This window comes from Euprymna scolopes, chromosome 32, assembly GCF_053919585.1.
Source record: "Euprymna scolopes isolate OS-2025 chromosome 32, ASM5391958v1, whole genome shotgun sequence".
NCBI lineage: Eukaryota > Metazoa > Mollusca > Cephalopoda > Sepiida > Sepiolidae > Euprymna > Euprymna scolopes.
Window position 1 is genome coordinate 10790006 of NC_136513.1, and position 18444 is coordinate 10808449.

Sequence of the window (18444 nt, forward strand, 5' to 3'; positions counted from 1 at the left end):
CTTCGAAAGGAGTATTATATGAAGAATTTTGACATTATGTTAGAAAAAGAGCTTTATTTCGTACTTGGCAATTTTGTGTTTTATACAAGCACAGACAACTTCATAGAGGAAGGTAAACAATTTGTTTTAGTTTATATAAAACTTTTTTTCCAAACAGAATTAAACATTTTTTTTTCATTGACAAGAAAAAGAATGAATTATTTTTGTTATCTGTTACAGTTATAATGCAATAAAGTAAAATACGGAGCAATTATATATTTTTTTATTTTTAACATTTCAATTATTATATAGTTTATTTACATAAATAAACACGATACTTATTATGATTAAAAGTGCAAAATACTAAATAATTTCATATAAATCTTCAAAAGATAAGACTTATCCGTGTCTCAAAGAGGACAAGCTTTAAAATCAAATGCTCATCTAACGACTGATGTTAGAAACATAATTTTTCACATTTGTACTCTCCATATGTGTGTGCAACTTTCATTGCTCCGACATTTTATATTTTCCACAAAAAGTTGAAAATCGTTCTACCCTAATATACATATGGGCGCAGGGTGTATGTTGGTATAATATATATATATATATATATATATATATAAAATATATATATATATATATATATATATATATATATATATATATATATATATATATATATATGGAGTGTGTTTGTGTTTATAGCGGTGCGTTTTGTGTATGTATGTATGTATGTATGTATGTATGTGTAATATATATATATATATATATATATATATATATATATATATATATATATATATATATATTCAAAACAGATTCAAATTTCATTATTTTCTTGAAAAGCATTTGAAAGATTCTTTCAGACTTTTTCGAAAATTTCCGGATAGGAACGCGTATAGAATTGGGTTCAAACCACTGTTTGTGTAGTATAATAAATAGCAAATAGGTGAGAACAGACTGGACAAATGTTTTGTGTCAAACCAGAGGTAAATGAATGTTCTTATATGGTAAGGCAGCGCCAGTACTGCAAACGTCCCGATTATCAGAAGTAGTAAACGGATGACCTTCTTTCTGGATTGGGCAATGTTCTTCATATTCTCACAATGTCTTCTTTTATGATACTGGCTTCGGGCGACAGTGGGGGTAAATCCTACATTATTACTGCCACATATCGAATCAAACTTTAATTGGCTACGATTTTCTTTTTCTCTTGTCAGCCAGCAGCGTTTTAACCTCTTCGAGTTGTCGCCCGGGTAACTCTCGTAAAACTTTTCATCGACGGACCTCGCACATGTATGTACGCTGCCTTCATTGTAGTTCGCATATGTATGCGAGTTACTTTCGATGTCTGTGGAATCTGATATATATTCCAACTCTGTTTCGACTTGCGACACGATTGAATTGCAATGACATAAGCTGCGTTTCGTTGATGTACACACTGGTCTGTTCACGGCTGTCATTTCAATGCATTCTGCACGGCGGGAATTTTCAGAACATGATGCATATACAGCTCCTGTACATATTTCATTAAGCGCATTTGAACAATTGGCATCAGGAATAATTTGAGGAAGATCTATATGATGATGTTGGTGTAGTAGTTTTTTGGGTTGATAATTTACCTGCTGTTTTATTTGTGTGTTTAGGGCAAAATTCCTTGCGCTGCTACTCTGCCAAAGCGTTGTAGCGATCTTACAATACATAAAGCTCAAGATAAACAGTGGCAAGATGTACCAAACGATCAGATTGGCGAGGACGTACGCTTTTGTATTGATGTTGTCGGATCGGATATAGCAAAATGTCTTCTCTCCTAGCGTGAAAGTATCGTGGTCAATTAGCTGTGGAGAGTTGTAAGCTGCAAGTGCCAACCATATGAGAACCTGGGTGACTCGAAGACGGCGGAATGTGAACAATTGTTTGGCCTTGAGCGGGTACAGGATGGCCACGTAACGTTCAACCGATATAACAGAGAGTAACACAACTGGGAATGTCAAGCTCATGTAATGGACGAAATAGTAGATCTTGCACATGACCTGTAAATAGAAGAATAAAAAGTTTGCTATTAATTATTAAAATAATGAACTCAATGAACAACGTAATAATTTTTAGATGAGCAGAACAGATTTCCTAACATAAAATAATACTATGTATGGAATGAAAATCTGTCCGATATTGGACGTATATAAAACAAAATCATATTTTCTTACAAAAGTTGTTCACTTCAAAGATTATCACTACTAATGAGTAACTTGCCAATAGTATAGACTTCAGATTTATACGAAACAACCTTCAATTGAAGTTAGGCTTGATTATGATGGTGAACATTACAATTAAATATTTGCACGCTGAAATAATTGAGTAAAATGCAGAAGGACAAAATACCCAATGGTAAGCGTGTCATAGAAAGACAGCCAGTTAAAAACATGAGTAAGTGCTTTTTGTTTCTAATCCTGTATATCGGATTGAATATTGTCGTGCTATTATATCCTTTAAATCAAATTTTCAGATTAAAGTACATATACCTTGTACGTGGCAATACCAACAATAATAAAAGCGCTCCTAATATATATATATATATATATATATATATATATATATATATATATATATATGTATACATATGTATATATATATGCATATATGTATGTATACTTGTGTATATATGTATAGATATATATGCATAGACATGTATCCATATATATGTATATATATATATGTATGTATGCATATGTATATATATATATATGTATATATGCATGTATACATATATATATTATCTTTTTTGTAGAATTCCGAATTTTACTAGGTTTCTATGATTGAAAATTCAGTAATCGTTCATATACAAATAAATTTTAAGCCAAAAAGAGATGACTTAAACTGGATGTTAAAAATCATCATATTTCATAATTGAGCATTCATATATTGTATTAACAAAACCCAAGGCATCAAAGATTGGATTGATAGCACCAAATAGTGTATTTCATTGTTATTTACAATTGTTTCAAAACTATTCGGACAAATTTAAACATTATGTCGTTTGAAAATTTACCAATAGCAGCTTTTCTTCAGATTTATTGAATAAAAAACACTTTAACAATAAAATCTTATGAAAACCGTTTCTCTTATAAGGAATAGAAAACAAGCTAAAATATTTTACCTATATCTCATCCTTGAAAAGTATTTTTAAAATATTTATATGTTTACCTATTTTTGTATCTCCATTAAAAAAATATTTTCAAACAAATTATCATACAATGTTACCCCTAATTACCTATGTCCATTTTATAAGTTTAGACGGGAATCATTGGGTATAAGTTTCTTGAACCATTCTGAGTTTCAGAGGTTGTAAAACTTACAAGCAATGCATACACAGCTTTTTTGGATAAAGGTTTGTATCCATGGCAAGATGACCTACCATTATCAAGTCGCTTTCAGATCATTTTTATGCATGACAATGGACCATCCCATACGACGACTGCAGCCGTCCTTGAATCTATGGGCATGTTTGGAGAACACCTCATGAGAGGGCCACAATGTACCCCGGACCTTAACCCAATTGAACATATCTGCTCATTATTTAAAAGGGGTGTTTATGAGGGAGGATAGCAATTTAGTTCAAAGGATGCCTTGTGAAGGAAAATAGTTTACGTGCTAGAACCATAACCCCTTTTCAGATCAAACAATTGACTTCTTCGGTGGGCAAAAGGTAGTTTAAAATTATTTTAAAAAATAGTGGTTATGGCGATAAATAATTGATTTATTTGAGACTTAGTACCTAGGGTGTGACTTTGTTTATTATTCTTTAACAGGCAAATGTAATAAAAAGTAAAATTTTCATGATTAGACATTTGTATTTTCGCCCTCAAACAACATTTTAAGAAACCTGCAATAAAGCGATGGACAGCGAAAATTCCTTCAAAAAGAATAAATGTCATAACTTTGTGAATATGGCATGAATTCGAAAAAATAAACATTTTTTTTAATAACTAACCTTGAAGCAGTCATTTGATTATACAATTAAAATTTTTTGGACATATATTTAGTGAAATATTGATATTTCACTACTCTGCAATAAAGCTAATGACGCAGTATATATATATATATATATATATATATATATATATATATATATATATATATATATATATAGCAAGTGTTCTATATCGCAATATGAGTTTTAAGTTTAATAACATGTTTACGTAAAAATTGCGTTTTATTGATTTGTTTTAAGTTAGTTGGGCGGAGTAAAAATGCAGTTGTAGAACGCCAGTATGTGCAGAGTGGGTAAAATGAAATGTTTCCGTCATGTTATTATAAACGTTAATGGTTAAATTAAACATTTTTTAAGAACCATAACTATGAAATATACATTTTTCCGCATACAAAAACTCTTATAGTTTTAGTAATAGTGTTTATTATAATAAAACCACTAAAATTAACAAAAAATTAAATTAACAGTAGTAACAAAATATATTTATAGTTCCTGCAAAATTTATTGTTCCTACTATCAGATTGTTATATAAAGTAATATTTTGAAATAAATAAAACTGTTCAGGATACATAGATAATGAGAAAAGTGTTTTTGTACTAAATTGTTAGTTGAAATTACAGAAGGCTTACTTGTTTCAAACTAACAGTACTAGACATTACTATTATGGCGAAGTTCTTGTTTCTGTTGCTAATTTTAGTATATAAACAAGCTGTGCTGTATATAGATATGATTTCGAAGTTTAATTTAATGCTTGCGTAATAAATTGCGCTGGAATTATTGTTTTGTTTTGAGAGAAATGCATAGAATAATGTAGTGGAACTGTGATGTGTAAGGTGCTTTGAAATGTTTAATATTTTTAATTACTTTAAAATAACCAAAACTTTTATAAAAAAGTATCATTTTCTGCAGTAGTAGATTCATAATAAAAACGTATGGTTTTGCAAGCAGAAATAATAATAATAATAATAATAATAATAATAATAATAATAATAATAATAATAATAATAATAATAATAATAATAATTATTATTGTAGGATATGTTTATGCTAAACGCTGGGAGGTTTTAGAAAATTCTATTTTTAGTCGCTTGCAAGCGACTATAAGTCACTCCGTCGATCCGTCAGTCCGTCGGTCGGTCGGTCTGTCCGTAACACTTTTGTGATTGGTCTTTTTGGTTAAGATCAAAGGTCTATTGTTAATAGATGCTGTTCTTAGCTTTTTAAGCTTTTCTTTGCCTTTTGGCCAAGATCAAAGTGTAGTATCTATTCCGGCAGATACTGCAAGCAAAGACCATATATGGGGGCAACCCCACATATAAGACGTTGGTCAATGTAGGGGCGACCCTTCATACCAATTGTAACTATTCAGCTCCCCTACTCCCCGGTGAGCTGGTCCCCATTTCCCCTTCACTCCTCACATTAAAAATCGGCCTTTTGCCTAATTTACTAGATGGGGGAGCAAATAAATACCGCTTCTCTTGGCGTTTGTACCAAGATCAAAGTGTAGTATATGTTCTTACTACATGCTGTACTTATGTTTGTAACTTTGTGATATAAAGTAGGGGATTACTTTTCTGTATGAATTTAATGTAAGATGATCACCCACTTTACAACCAGTCAGTCTCAAAACCATTGGAGTCATTTTCCAGATCATTCAAGTTGTTTTTGAATGATTCCAGTTATTTTTTAAGCATTCAAGTCATTCCTAAGGTCATTCAATTCATCCTTAAGTTCATTAAAGTCATTCTAAGTCATTTTCTTTTTATTTATTTAAGTCATTTCAGTCCATTTTTCGGTCATTTTAGTTTATCTTAAAGAATTACATATCAATCCTATATTCACGCATTCATTCATTACACGAGAACACACGCGACTAATGGCTATCGGCCTTGTTAATATTTGATGTCCATAGAGCTTAATTAAAGAGAAGAAACGTAAGGTTTCTGCTATTCATGGACTCTGTACATAAATACTATTGAACAAGTATGAGAAATGCTTGTAAATAGCGTGTAAATAGCATGCGTTTATCATTGTGTATATCTACCTCCCATAATAATACTAAATAAGTCATGTAAACACTTGCTTAATATTAAAAAAGGTAAATTAAATGTTGGAAAATTTACAATAACAATGCGACTAATAAGAGGAATGTTAATACCGAGGAAAAACGAACAAAGAAAAACAAAAATACAAAAACAAATCAAAGTGAAATTAAAAAAAATTAATAAAAATTGAAACACTGAAAAGTATATAACCCAAATATTTTAAATGAAGTTTAGTCTAAAATAATATTTCCCGTAATGAATTATGTGTTCTGTTTCTAATAAAATCTTATTCTTAAAATTCACTGTGTCTGCTTCTTTGTCCTTCTGTCTCCATTTTTATCAAACTGTATACTTTTTTTGAGACGGAAGTCGCAGTGCGACACGAGGCATAAGAAATGATTGCATTTTTGTGGGCCGTTCTTATGTGTCTTTATGTTGCATAGGGGTGTTATTTTAGAAGGTACCAAATATGAGAGTATGTTTCGTTGTTCTTATTTAGTGTTCTTGTTTGTTGTGATACATATTGGCGACATAAACAGGTTATATATAAAGAGAGAGACAGTTCTGTATATATATATATATATATATATATATATATAAATATATATATATATATATATATATATATATATATAATAGACAACGTACATGTTACTACAAGAGAGCCGACGGCTTGTAATACACAATGAGAGGAGATTTGATATATAGATAGATAAACCGGGAGTTTGACATTTATACTTTTGACAGTTCTGTGAACGGGAGTGTTTCTATAACATTTACACTTTGACACATATACTTTCTAAACCATATTTTTAGATGATGATTTTATCAAGGTTCTTATAACATAAATGGACACTACCTTTTCTGTTGAATAACAACACGATGACGCAGATACAGAAACACATGATGATGTCCTTTATTTCATGACCGGTCCTGATTTCGCTCGAGGAATTCAAAGTTTCTTTATATGGCTTTTCTTCTCTAACCTTCGCTTCCAAGGTTTGGTGTCAGCAGCTGTCTCTGACCTCTCTCTCTCTCTCGCCTATTCTCGGCTCTTTACTCTTCTTCCCTCGCAGACTGCATCTAAAACTCTCCCTATATTGAAAATTCGTCACGTCATCGCATGATTAAACATGTGCACGTTGCCTGACATGCGTCACGTTGCAAAACATACCACACTGACATGATCCAACGAGTTCAGTAACCTATTTTTCGAGTAACCTCTTTACAAAATATGTTTACAATTTCAATTGACGATTACATTCCTTATTTTAATTTTCATTTTTATAACAGAACAAATTTCATCATTACATTCCTTTTCTAATAAACAGATATCTAACTATTTTGTGTGAGCTAAACAATTGCGATTCCACATTCCTTAGTTTCAATAACATTCTGTATTTGTTTTATGATTGGAATTCTCAATTCCAAATCTAGCTTCGCAAGTTCGAATCCTTGATTATCCTATTTTATATTTACTCACTTACAAGAACATGCTTCTGTTATTGTAACATCTACTCTGTAACAATATTTCGTAACGAGCAATGTCGGAGAAGTTTACGATTTTAAAATCATATTTTGGAGGGGAGGTGGTTAACTCCTTTTAGACCTAAAATAAATATATTTGGATCTCGTTTATTAAACTCACCATCTTTGTGTCTCTGTCTCAATTTTGTTTTCAAACTGTATCTTCTGCAGGACAGAAAGTCACAGAGCGGGATGAGGCAGGTTAATTTATTGCATTTTTTGCGGACACTTTTTATGGTATTTTACGCGGTTTAAATATTTGCTAAATAAATGATGTAAGCAGGTTAAGGCTTAAAGTCATAGCTTTTTGAGGTTAATGTCAACTATTTTAAGAAATAAAAATATTTTTAATCGTATGTATATAAAAAAAATCACTGTGCCTATTAGTATATATGGCTCAATTTGTTTAGTCCGTATCTTCGCAGAGACAAGAAATCGCACTGCAACGTTACACATACAAAATGATTGCATTTTTGGACTGTTTTTTATGGGACTTTATTTAGGTTAATTAGTTGTCAAAAGTAATGATGGAAAGACCTTACGATTTGAAACCCATAGTTTTTTTTTAGGGGAGGCGGTCACTATGTTTAAGGATCTAAAATATTTTTTTCCAAAATTCCCACCGATGTAAAGTCGCAGAGCGTTTAGAAGAAGAGCAAATAATTACCTTATCGGTGGGTCGGTTTTTATGAGTCTTAAGCCGGTTTAAATTGAAATGGTCGAATCAGTTTACGCTTTCAAACCGTATTTTTCAAACGGAAGAAGCAGACTATTTTTTACAGAGCTAAAATATATATTTTTAAATTTCATTTATAAAAGTTTTTCTTCTGTCTATCTGTGTATCTTTCTACCTCCAGTTTTCTAAACTATGTCTTTACCGAGATGCACCAACTGATTGCATTATGACTTCCAAACGGTAACTATGAAACATGTTTTTTTAAAGGCGGGGAGTCAATGGTTTTAGAAGTTAAAATATACATGATTTAATATCTTCCCGAAGAGGATACATAGCGGCGCAAGACGAGTCCAATGATTGCACCTGTTGTTGACCGTATATCGATAAGTCTTTCCTCAATTAAAATATGAAAAAAAAAAACGATAATTTTACAGCATCTTTTGTCCAGATTATTCATTGGATGTACAGGATAATTACTCTTCCCGATCATCCCATGTTAAATATGGTGTTCAGTTCCGCACGGTTTGCTAAGCGGAACAAATTATAGGGAGGATTATACTTGTTCAGTTCCGCCACTGTACATTATGTTAACACTGAAAATACAAGACTATTATGCAAACCATGTTTCAGTAAAAAAATATTAATCCATCTATATATCTATAAAAGTGAACGTGTCTGTTTGTCTGTGTGTCTGTCTGTGTACATTTCTGATATAATGGACTGATCCAACACCCCTCAAATGAATGGACTGTTACGTCTATAAAAAGACAAGCAAACTCTCCTCACGTGGGAGACAGAATTTAGTACTAAGCTGTCAATGGACGCTTAGAAATTTGTGTACCTTTTTAACCCCCGTAATGACTTGTTATTCATATAATCTACGATATAACAACTGGCGACGAAGAATTCGAACGAAACTCACTAAAAAACAAAGCGAAGGAATAATCACACAAGAAGATTAACGAGCAGAAAACAAAAGAAATCCAAAGAAGGAAGAAAAGAGGAAAAACTTCGACAGAGCCAACATTTAAAAAGTAAGTGTTTCAGTCGGTTACAGTCCTAAAAAAAAAAAAAAAGAAATTGACATTTTGAAACGAACATTTTTTTTTGAAAAGAATATTTAAAAAAAAAAAGGGTCCATTTCAAGTTTTATTCGGCTGGAAGTGTTTTTTTCTTCTCTTCGGAAGGACATTGTGCTTTTAATTCATTGAATTTATAGGACATATGAGTTAATCTTTTGTTTAATTGTGTGGTTTTGTAAAAAAAGAAAAAATTTAACATGGAGCAATTAGCGGAATTCACTAGAACTATGCAATCGGCATTGTTTGCACAACAAAAACAAATGGAATTACTTCAGCAACATCAGTTGAAGCAAAGCGAAATACTACAGAGTATTTTAACGCAGCAGAAAGACTGTCGTTTCACTCCTGAAGGAATAGCAAATTTTTTATCCGAATTTGTATACGAGCCGACAAATGGGTTAACTTTTCCGGCATATTTTCGGAGATACGAAAATATTTTTGCTAAGAGATGTCAGTCTTGGACAGACGAAGAGAAGATTATCCTTCTTCTTCAAAAACTTGGATCTCAGGAAAATACAAAGTATACGAATTTTATCCTGCCAAAGAAACCTGAAGAGATTTCTTTTAGTGAAACAATAAAATATTGTCAAACATTTTCAGTGAACGAGATAGTCTATTCTATACACGTTATAAATGTTTAAATATCACGAAGCAGGAGGACGAAGATTTTATTACTTATGTAGGGAATTGAATGCTCATTGTGAATCCTTTAAATTAAATTAAAAGACCTCAAAGAGGATATGTTTAAAAGTCTAATCTTTGTGCAGCCTCTAAAGATGAGGATATTCGTTCAAGGATATTATCCATTATGAACCAAGACAGAGAAATAACGTTACAAAAAGTTACGGAAGAGTGTCAGAAACTGTTAAATTTAAAGCAGGACAATACAAGCATCGAAGGAAAACATTTTGAAGAAAAAAATTTGAATAAAAAAATGGAAAGGGTGATGAAATGTGCACACGAAAAATCCTGTAAGACATGTGGGGGAAAAACCACTTCACTAAAGATTGTTACTTTAAATACAAAATATGTAACAAATGTAATAAAAAAGGCCATAAATCAACGGTATGCAGGAAAGGAAAATACCGAAAAGCAGAAATAAAGACCATTGGTTCTAAAAATGAGTCTAGGTGTGATAAAAGAAAATATATTAAAATTAAAATTAATGGCTGTAATGTGAACTGTCTTCTAGATATGGGAAGCGACATAAGTATAATTGACGAAGTAACTTGGAAGAAAATTGGGTTTCTAAAGTTACAAAATACAAAAAAAATTGCCAGAAGTGTGTCTGGAAATAAACTAAAATTTAAGGGTGAATTTTTTACCAATGTGTCTCTAAAGGAGAATGCTGTGAAAACCAAGTTATATGTCGTACCGGGGAAAAATTCTAATTTGTTCGGTATAGACTTAATGATTCTTTTTAATTTATGGGGAAAACCCATAAGCTCATTTTGCAATAAAGTAAATCTGGCGGGTTTAGAAAAGTCTAAATTACCAGGAAAGTTTATTGACGAATTAAAAAAAGATTTTAAAGAGGTATTCTCTGAAGGTTTGGGTTGCTGCACGAAAACGGAAGTGAAATTTGAACTAAAGGACAAGGCTAAACCAGTTTTCAAACCCAAAAGAAAGGTTCCATATTCAGCATTAGAAACTATAGAGAAAGAATTAAAGAGACTTCAAGATATTGGAGTAATAGAAAAAGTGGACTACTCTGAATGGGCTTCACCCACGGTTTACGTTAAGAAGAAAAATAATAAAATCAGGGTATGCGCGGACTTTTCGACAGGTCTAAATGATTGTCTCAAGGAGCATAACTACCCGCTTCCTACCCCAGAGGAAATTTTTTCGAAGTTAAGCGGAGGAAAAATTTTTACAAAAATTGATTTGTCTGAAGCGTATTGGCAAGTAAAAGTCCAGGAAGATTGTGCTAAGTACCTGACATTAAATACCCATAAAGGACTATTTTCACTAAAACGTTTGCCTTTTGGTTTAAAAGTAGCCCCAAATTTGTTCCAGCAAATTATGGATACAATGCTAGCAGGTTTGGATTTTGCTATGGCTTATCTAGATGACATCCTTATAAGAAGTAAAAATGTGGAAGAGCATAAGATCCACATTGGCAAAGTATTCGAGAGAATATCAAACTATGGATTGAAAGTGGCTCTCGAAAAATGTAATTTTGGGATGGACAAAATTGAATATTTGGGACAAGTGATTGATCGAAATGGTAGAAAACCTAATCCTAATAGGACTGAAGCAATCAAAAACATGCCTAGACCAGAAAATATAGTGCAGCTATAGTCATTTTTGGGACTAGCAAATTATTATAATTCTTATATCCCAAATATGCATGAACTAAGAGCACCTTTAAACGAATTATTGAAAAAGAATAAAAAATGGCTCTGGACAAAAGAATGTGATGAAGCATTCCTAAAGATTAAAAAATGTCTGTTATCGGATTTAGCACTAGCTCACTACGATCCGAAAAAATAATTAATTGTAGCAGCAGATGCGAGCGAATACGGTTTAGACTCAAAGATGGATCGACTAAACCAATTATTCATGCCTCAAGGGTTTTGCTACCCGTAGAAAAAAATTATAGTCAGATAGAAAAAGAAGGTCTGGCAATTGTATACGCCATGAGGAAATTTCATAGGTTCATCCATGGAAGATTTTTTATCTTGGAAACGGACCACAAACCTTTGTTATCGATTTCTGGTTCCAAAAAAGGAGTTCCTACTCATACGGCTAATAGGTTACAAAAATGGAGCATGATTCTGTTAAACTACAATTTTAAAATGAAACACCTAGCATCCAGCAAAATTGCACATGCAGATGGTTTGTCCAGGTTGATCCCAAATAAAACTGAATTACCTGAAGAAACTGTTATAGCTGCACTAAAAGAAGAAAATGAACTAACAGATATATTAATAAATACTGTTAGGGAACTTCCGGTAACACTGGAGGAAATAAAAAAAAGCAGCAAGAACAGATGAATACATTAACAAGATAAAAAAAACAAGTGGGACAAAAAGAAAAGAAGAGGAAAGGATTAACAGTTTTTCCATTTTCAAAGTGCGATGAAACTCTAATGTACGCAGATAGAGTGGTAATGCCTCAAGTATTACAGAAGAAAATTTTAAAAGAATTCCACATGGGACATCCTGGAATCTCCAGAATGAAAGCACTAATGAGAGCATATACGTACTGGCCTCGAATGGATCAGGACATAGAAAAATGATAAAATTATGTAAGGGTTGCCAACTAGCAGCAAAAGCGCCGCCCATTAAGACGCAACCTTGGCCTAAAACAGATATACCATGGACGCGGATCCATATAGATTACGCAGGACCTCTAAAAGGATATTATTACCTGGTAGTAGTAGATAGCATGTTGAAATGGCCAGAAATTTTTAAATTCAAACATCCTACAGCGGCAAACACAATAAAGGCGTTGGACGAGGTATTTGGGCGTTTTGGCGTACCAAAAACAATTGTTAGTGATAATGGCACCATGTTCAAAGGTCAAGAATTTAAGATCTACTGTGAGTCACTGGCCATAGAGCATGTCACAACACCAACTTATAGCCCTCGATCTAACGACAAGCTGAAAGATTTGTCGATACTTTTAAACGAGCGTTAAAAAAGAACGATAACATCGACACTGAAGAAAAAAGTCTTCAGAAATTTTTAGCAGCGTGCAGGATAACGCCTAATCCGAATACAAATGCAAATTTATCCCCAGCGGAAATAATGTTTGCCAGAAAAGTGCGCTCTGTGTTCGACCGGTTAATTCCGAGTAAAAAACTAAAAAAAAAGTGTAAAAGATAATGGACGATACAAGATATACAAGGACGGGGATAAAGTTTTTTTCAACAATTATCGGGCAGGGAAGAGTTTTTGGGAAGAAGGCATAATCTCAAAAAGAATTGGAAGAATGGTCTACATTATAAAAGGTCAGACATTTTCCCACAAAAAACATATAAACCAACTCAGACCCCGACATATTGAAATAGTTAAAAACAATGAAGTACCGATGGAAGTACTGTATGACAGTTTTCACATAGAGCCTCCAAAAAAGGAAGCACCAATAATTGAAAATACAAGTCACTCTCCAAAATCCAAAAATTCGCAAACGCAAATTTTAAGGAGAAGTGAAAGAAAAAGAAAAAGAACTGAATTTTTTGGACAAAGTCAAAAAAGAAAAAAAATGGTGAAGCGAAATTCTAGGGAAGAATTTAGCTTGGGAGGAAGGTGATATAATGGACTGATCCAACACCCCTCAAATGAATGGACTGTTACGTCTATAAAAAGACAAGCAAACTCTCTTCACGTGGGAGACAGAATTTAGTACTAAGCTGTCAATGGACGCTTAGAAATGTGTGTACCTTTTTACCTAAATAAACCCTTTCTGTACAACCCCCGTAATGACTTGTTATTCATATAATCTACGATATAACAATTTCCCTACTATTTTAGTCTACAGACTCGAAATTTGATATACAGGGTACTGAGATTTGGAAAAATCTATGTGATCGGTTTTCGGCCAGAAATTTGGCTGATAAGAGGTCAAAGTTCCACGATTTGCCCTTTGAGAACTCTACCAAACTCCTCCGACAATTTTGGGTATAAACACTTGAAATGTTAGATATAGGTTCCTTGGATATGGATCTAAATTACTTGATTTGAGACCAAAAGAATAAATGTTAAGGAGTTATAATAGGGGTCAAATTGTAAAAAAAAAATGATCGTTTTTTTTTGTTTTTGTTATTTTTTTGCTCGGCATACACCTCCAAGCACCCGGGCAACGCCGGCCACATATGCTAGTAATAACTAAAACTAAAATGACAAACTACATATTCATTCAGTGAAATCTAGTTAATAAAACTGAATGTGTCAGTTATCTTGTCTGTATCTCTTCACTTTTTAGATTGCATCTTTTCCGAAACGAAAATTCGAAGCGCGGCATAAGGCGAGTAACATGATTGCATTTTATTGACCATTTTTGTGGATTTGAAACCGGTGACATTAGCTGCTAATGGGTCAAAATTCTAAAGAAAATTGGAACTTGCTGTCAAGTGTAACTCGACTGAAATTGGAACTTGCTGTCGAGTGTAACTCGACTGAAATTATTTTGTACGTGCAAATACATATACATTTATACGTTAACGTTAGTTCATTTTAAGCTATTTTTTTTATCCAACTGACGATTGCTGAAATGGTAAAAACTAAAGCTGGTTCTCTACATTTTGAGGTTCTGGTTTCGATTCTTGGTGATGACACCAAAGTCGTATATTTTATTTTACTTTTTAAATCACTACTAGGCATTATGTACAATATAATTAAGATAATCGATTAGAAAGCGACTCTGTAATAATACATACGAAATTTGCACATGCAGATATCATAGCGTATTTTACGACCGGACAACACCGGCCGCTCACTCATGTAAAGAAATACAATTTTCGGTAAATGAGTTTCATCATTAGAGATGAGAAAAGAATTAATTTACATTTTTAATTCGGAGGTTGACATGAAACGTCTTGAAATACATAAAATATCACATGCGTCACAATTCGGGCTTAACTTTTTTTTGGTTTATGTATAGTTTTATTTTAGAAACTGCATGGAATTAATCATGACGTATGAAAAGTAACCTGCATATATCGACAAATTATAAAGTAGTAAAGGTTATCGTACTACACGTCAAGCTGTCTTTATCTGAGTAAAAAACCTGATAATATTATACATGTTTTTGTATAACTTTCGAATTCTCTAAATGGCAAGGTTTACTTTTAAAATCACAGTAAACTTCTATGATATTGCAAATGCCAAACGACAATCTATTTACAAGCTGGAAAATTGAATGGATTACATGCATTCGGAAAATAATCTAAAAGAATCCTGCCAAATTAAACAAAAGAACTCATTTTACACTAAATATCTCTGGTAATACGAGCTACCTTCGAAATAAAATGCCTATTGTGTTTTTATTCCGCATGAATGGATCCGATGGGGTTATACATTATATTAGTAATATGGCGTATTCGTTCTTTTCCCAGTAAGTCGCATCTAATCTGCCGCATATTTTGTCGTGTAATGCTTTAAAGAAGCAATTTTTGTAATAGACGTGCATCCGAGACTGAGACGCGTGACTAAATCCCTTGCAAAAATTGTGTGTAGAGTAGCATTGGCTAGATAGACAAATGAATTCTGAAGCACAAAAGATCGCGCGTTCTAATAGTAATAAAGTCCCGGCGTTGTAGAGTTTATTATTTTTTCTTTTAGTAAAAAAATAGGTTGCTTTACTTTCATGCCATCATCGATATCAATATTATAGATTAATATATTTGGCATATTTCTTGTATTAAAATAACAGTAGATTTTAGTCTATAATTTATTTTTGAATGGAAATAATATTTCAAAATTTCCAGACATTTGAGCGTTATTGCAAACTATTGCACTTTCTAACAGCTTTCTTTTCTTAGTTCATACAAACGTATAAATCAGTTTTCCCAATAGAAAATTATACACAAAATAAAATACAAACAATTCAATATTAATTTGAATTAACCAATGTAATCACGACCGCGAATGTGGAGTAATTCTTAAAAGATGGCGGTGAAGAAGCGATATAGTAACAGTTCAGTCGTTTCCAGACAGGTCGACAGCGAACTAACTTGAATCCAAAATTGGATATTTTAATGCGGTTGAAAGCTTCTCTTTGGATTGGCCTACCCTCAGTTATAAATAAGATTGAAATTATTTGGGCCATATACACATCCAAAACATTTATAAAAACCCTTTTTTGATATACAGTCTGTAGGTAAATCTCAAATACAAAGGCAAAATTAGTAGATGGTCGAAATCATTGTAAGGGTTAAATGGCAAACAGCCAAAAGAAAGCTTAAATAATCAAGGAACGCATTCAATCGCAAAAGATAGGAATTCGTTATTTCTGGAAAATCTATAATAGTGTAGCAAAATAAAGGGCAATCAGTAATTCCCCGACTGAGAAACAACCAGAAAATTGCATGCACAGCAATGGAGAAGGCGGAAGTGTGTCGCCTCCAACTCCACTCTAGAGCAAACAACTCCCTCCCAAATTTTTGTATGCGAACTGAAGCCACAGTAGACGGTGTAAAATCGCCCTTTCTCATGTCTGCGATATCATAAAAAACTTAGACCTCCTAAGGCGTGTGGGCCTGATTTCATCCCGAATATACTAATTGAGAAATGTTCAGCCGAGCTAGCCCCCGTACTTTCCAAGCTCTACAATAAATGCCTTGCTGAATCTTGCTCCCCTAATAGCTGGACGATGGCCTCTGTGGTACCACTCTAGAAGAGTTCTGATGATGAACAAACCCTCTCAAGTATAGCCTTATTAGTCCCTCACTCTCTTCGCTAAAATCTTTGAGACCTTAATTAATCAAGCACTAGTTCACCACCCCGCCTCGCAAAAACAGACCTTCTCTCTGACAAACAGCATGGATTCAGGCTATGTCCTTCTACTGCAGATATTTTAAGTCATCTCTGAACGCATTTACGATGTACCAGATAAAGCAGGCGAAGCAACAACCGTAGTCCTTGATATATCCAAGGCCTTTGACAAAGTATAGCATTAGGGGCTGCTAATGAAACGGTACGGTATAACTGGAGGTATACTAAATACAATGAGGTCCTTCTTAGACAATAGAAGCATAAAGTTGTTATTGATGGACGTACATCCAAGCAGCATAACATTAATGCAGGAGTGCCTCAAGGTTCGCTCCTTGGACCATTATTATTCCTGATATTCATAAACCATTCCCTGACAATATTTCGTCACGGCTGGGTATATTTACTGATCATACACCGCTCTATAATGTGAATGAGGGAAAACTAGATGTTCACAAATCTAATACAATGGCAGAATCGTAAGACTATAGTAGAATGAGGCCGCAAATAGATGGTAACATTTAATGCTAGTAAAACCAAGCTGCCCTCCTTTAACAATTACAAGACGCCTCTCCAACCCCCTATATTCATGACATAGTACCCTAGTTTAGAATTCTACATTCAAACTCCTCGCCCTTGTTGCAAGGCTATATAATGCATGTTCACGACTTAACAGTAAAGAAAACCATTATACCAGTATATATATATATAAAATACATTATTTATTTAGAACAAAACAAAGTAAAGTTTATACATCAGTGTAATAATTGGGTAGTCATGCAAAGACGTGTGTTTGTGGCTTGTACGCGTTGACCTCTGTGGAAGTGTGCATAAGTAGAGGTTACAGTTCATATTTTACTTAGTGATATATTGCGTAAATATGACAGTCTGGAATTGTTCATATTGTGTGCTCTATGTGTATGCATCTTTCAAGTAACAATATTTATGTGAAAAATATACAAGCCTACCTCATGTTATTGCTGTCGCTCTCCGAGTGCATGCTTATGAAGCGCGTGGTTTATTGTGTGCATGGCTTGATGTCAAGCGAAAAAGAGAGAGAGAAAAAAGAACGTAAACGGAAGGTTATTTCAAAGGTCACCGGAAATATACGCGTGTCAAAGTTATGTTATGTTTGCGCGTGCTGTGCTCTATGCGTGTGTGCTACTGCACACAGCTTGTTCTGTGTGTGTGTGTTTGATCCAGACAAAGCAAATTTGGCAGGTCTAAACGGCTCACTATACCCTAACTGGAACAAATATATAACTCGTCCTAACTAGAACAAATACATAGAGAACATTGCAAGAAGACAACTCACCCCTGAGAGTATCGTGTACTTTTATAACGCCACCATTCCACTATGCATGGAGTATTATTACCACATCTGAACTGGTGCATCTACCACTAGTCTCTCCCTCTTTGATAAAGTCCAAAAAAGAGATGTTAATCTATTCGGTCCAACTTTATCAACTAAGTTCCTGCCGCTCTCCCATCGCCGCAATTTTGGATCACTGCACCTGTTTTACAATTATTTTAATAGAATGTGCTATGATGAACTCATTTCACTTGTACCTCCTTGACATGCATATCCCCATCAAACCCAACTTAGCAATAAGATCTCACCCTTTTCACTGTTGATGCCCTAAATGACAGAAAACTTTCTATTCCAATAGTTTCTTCCCGCGAACAGCTAGACTTTGGAATTATT

At 33.4% G+C, this 18444-nt stretch overlaps 1 protein-coding gene across 2 annotated transcripts in view; it reads right to left on the reverse strand.

The window, feature by feature from the left end:
* Positions 1-771: 771 nt before the first annotated feature.
* LOC145256225 (trissin receptor-like) overlaps positions 772-18444 on the reverse strand; it is a 236282-nt gene continuing 218609 nt past the window's right edge. For both annotated transcript variants that reach the window (XM_080114848.1, XM_080114849.1), the window contains one exon: positions 772-2015. In XM_080114848.1, the coding sequence (XP_079970974.1) occupies positions 813-2015 (1203 nt within the window). In that variant the 3' untranslated portion in view covers positions 772-812. The remainder of the gene's footprint in view (positions 2016-18444) is intronic.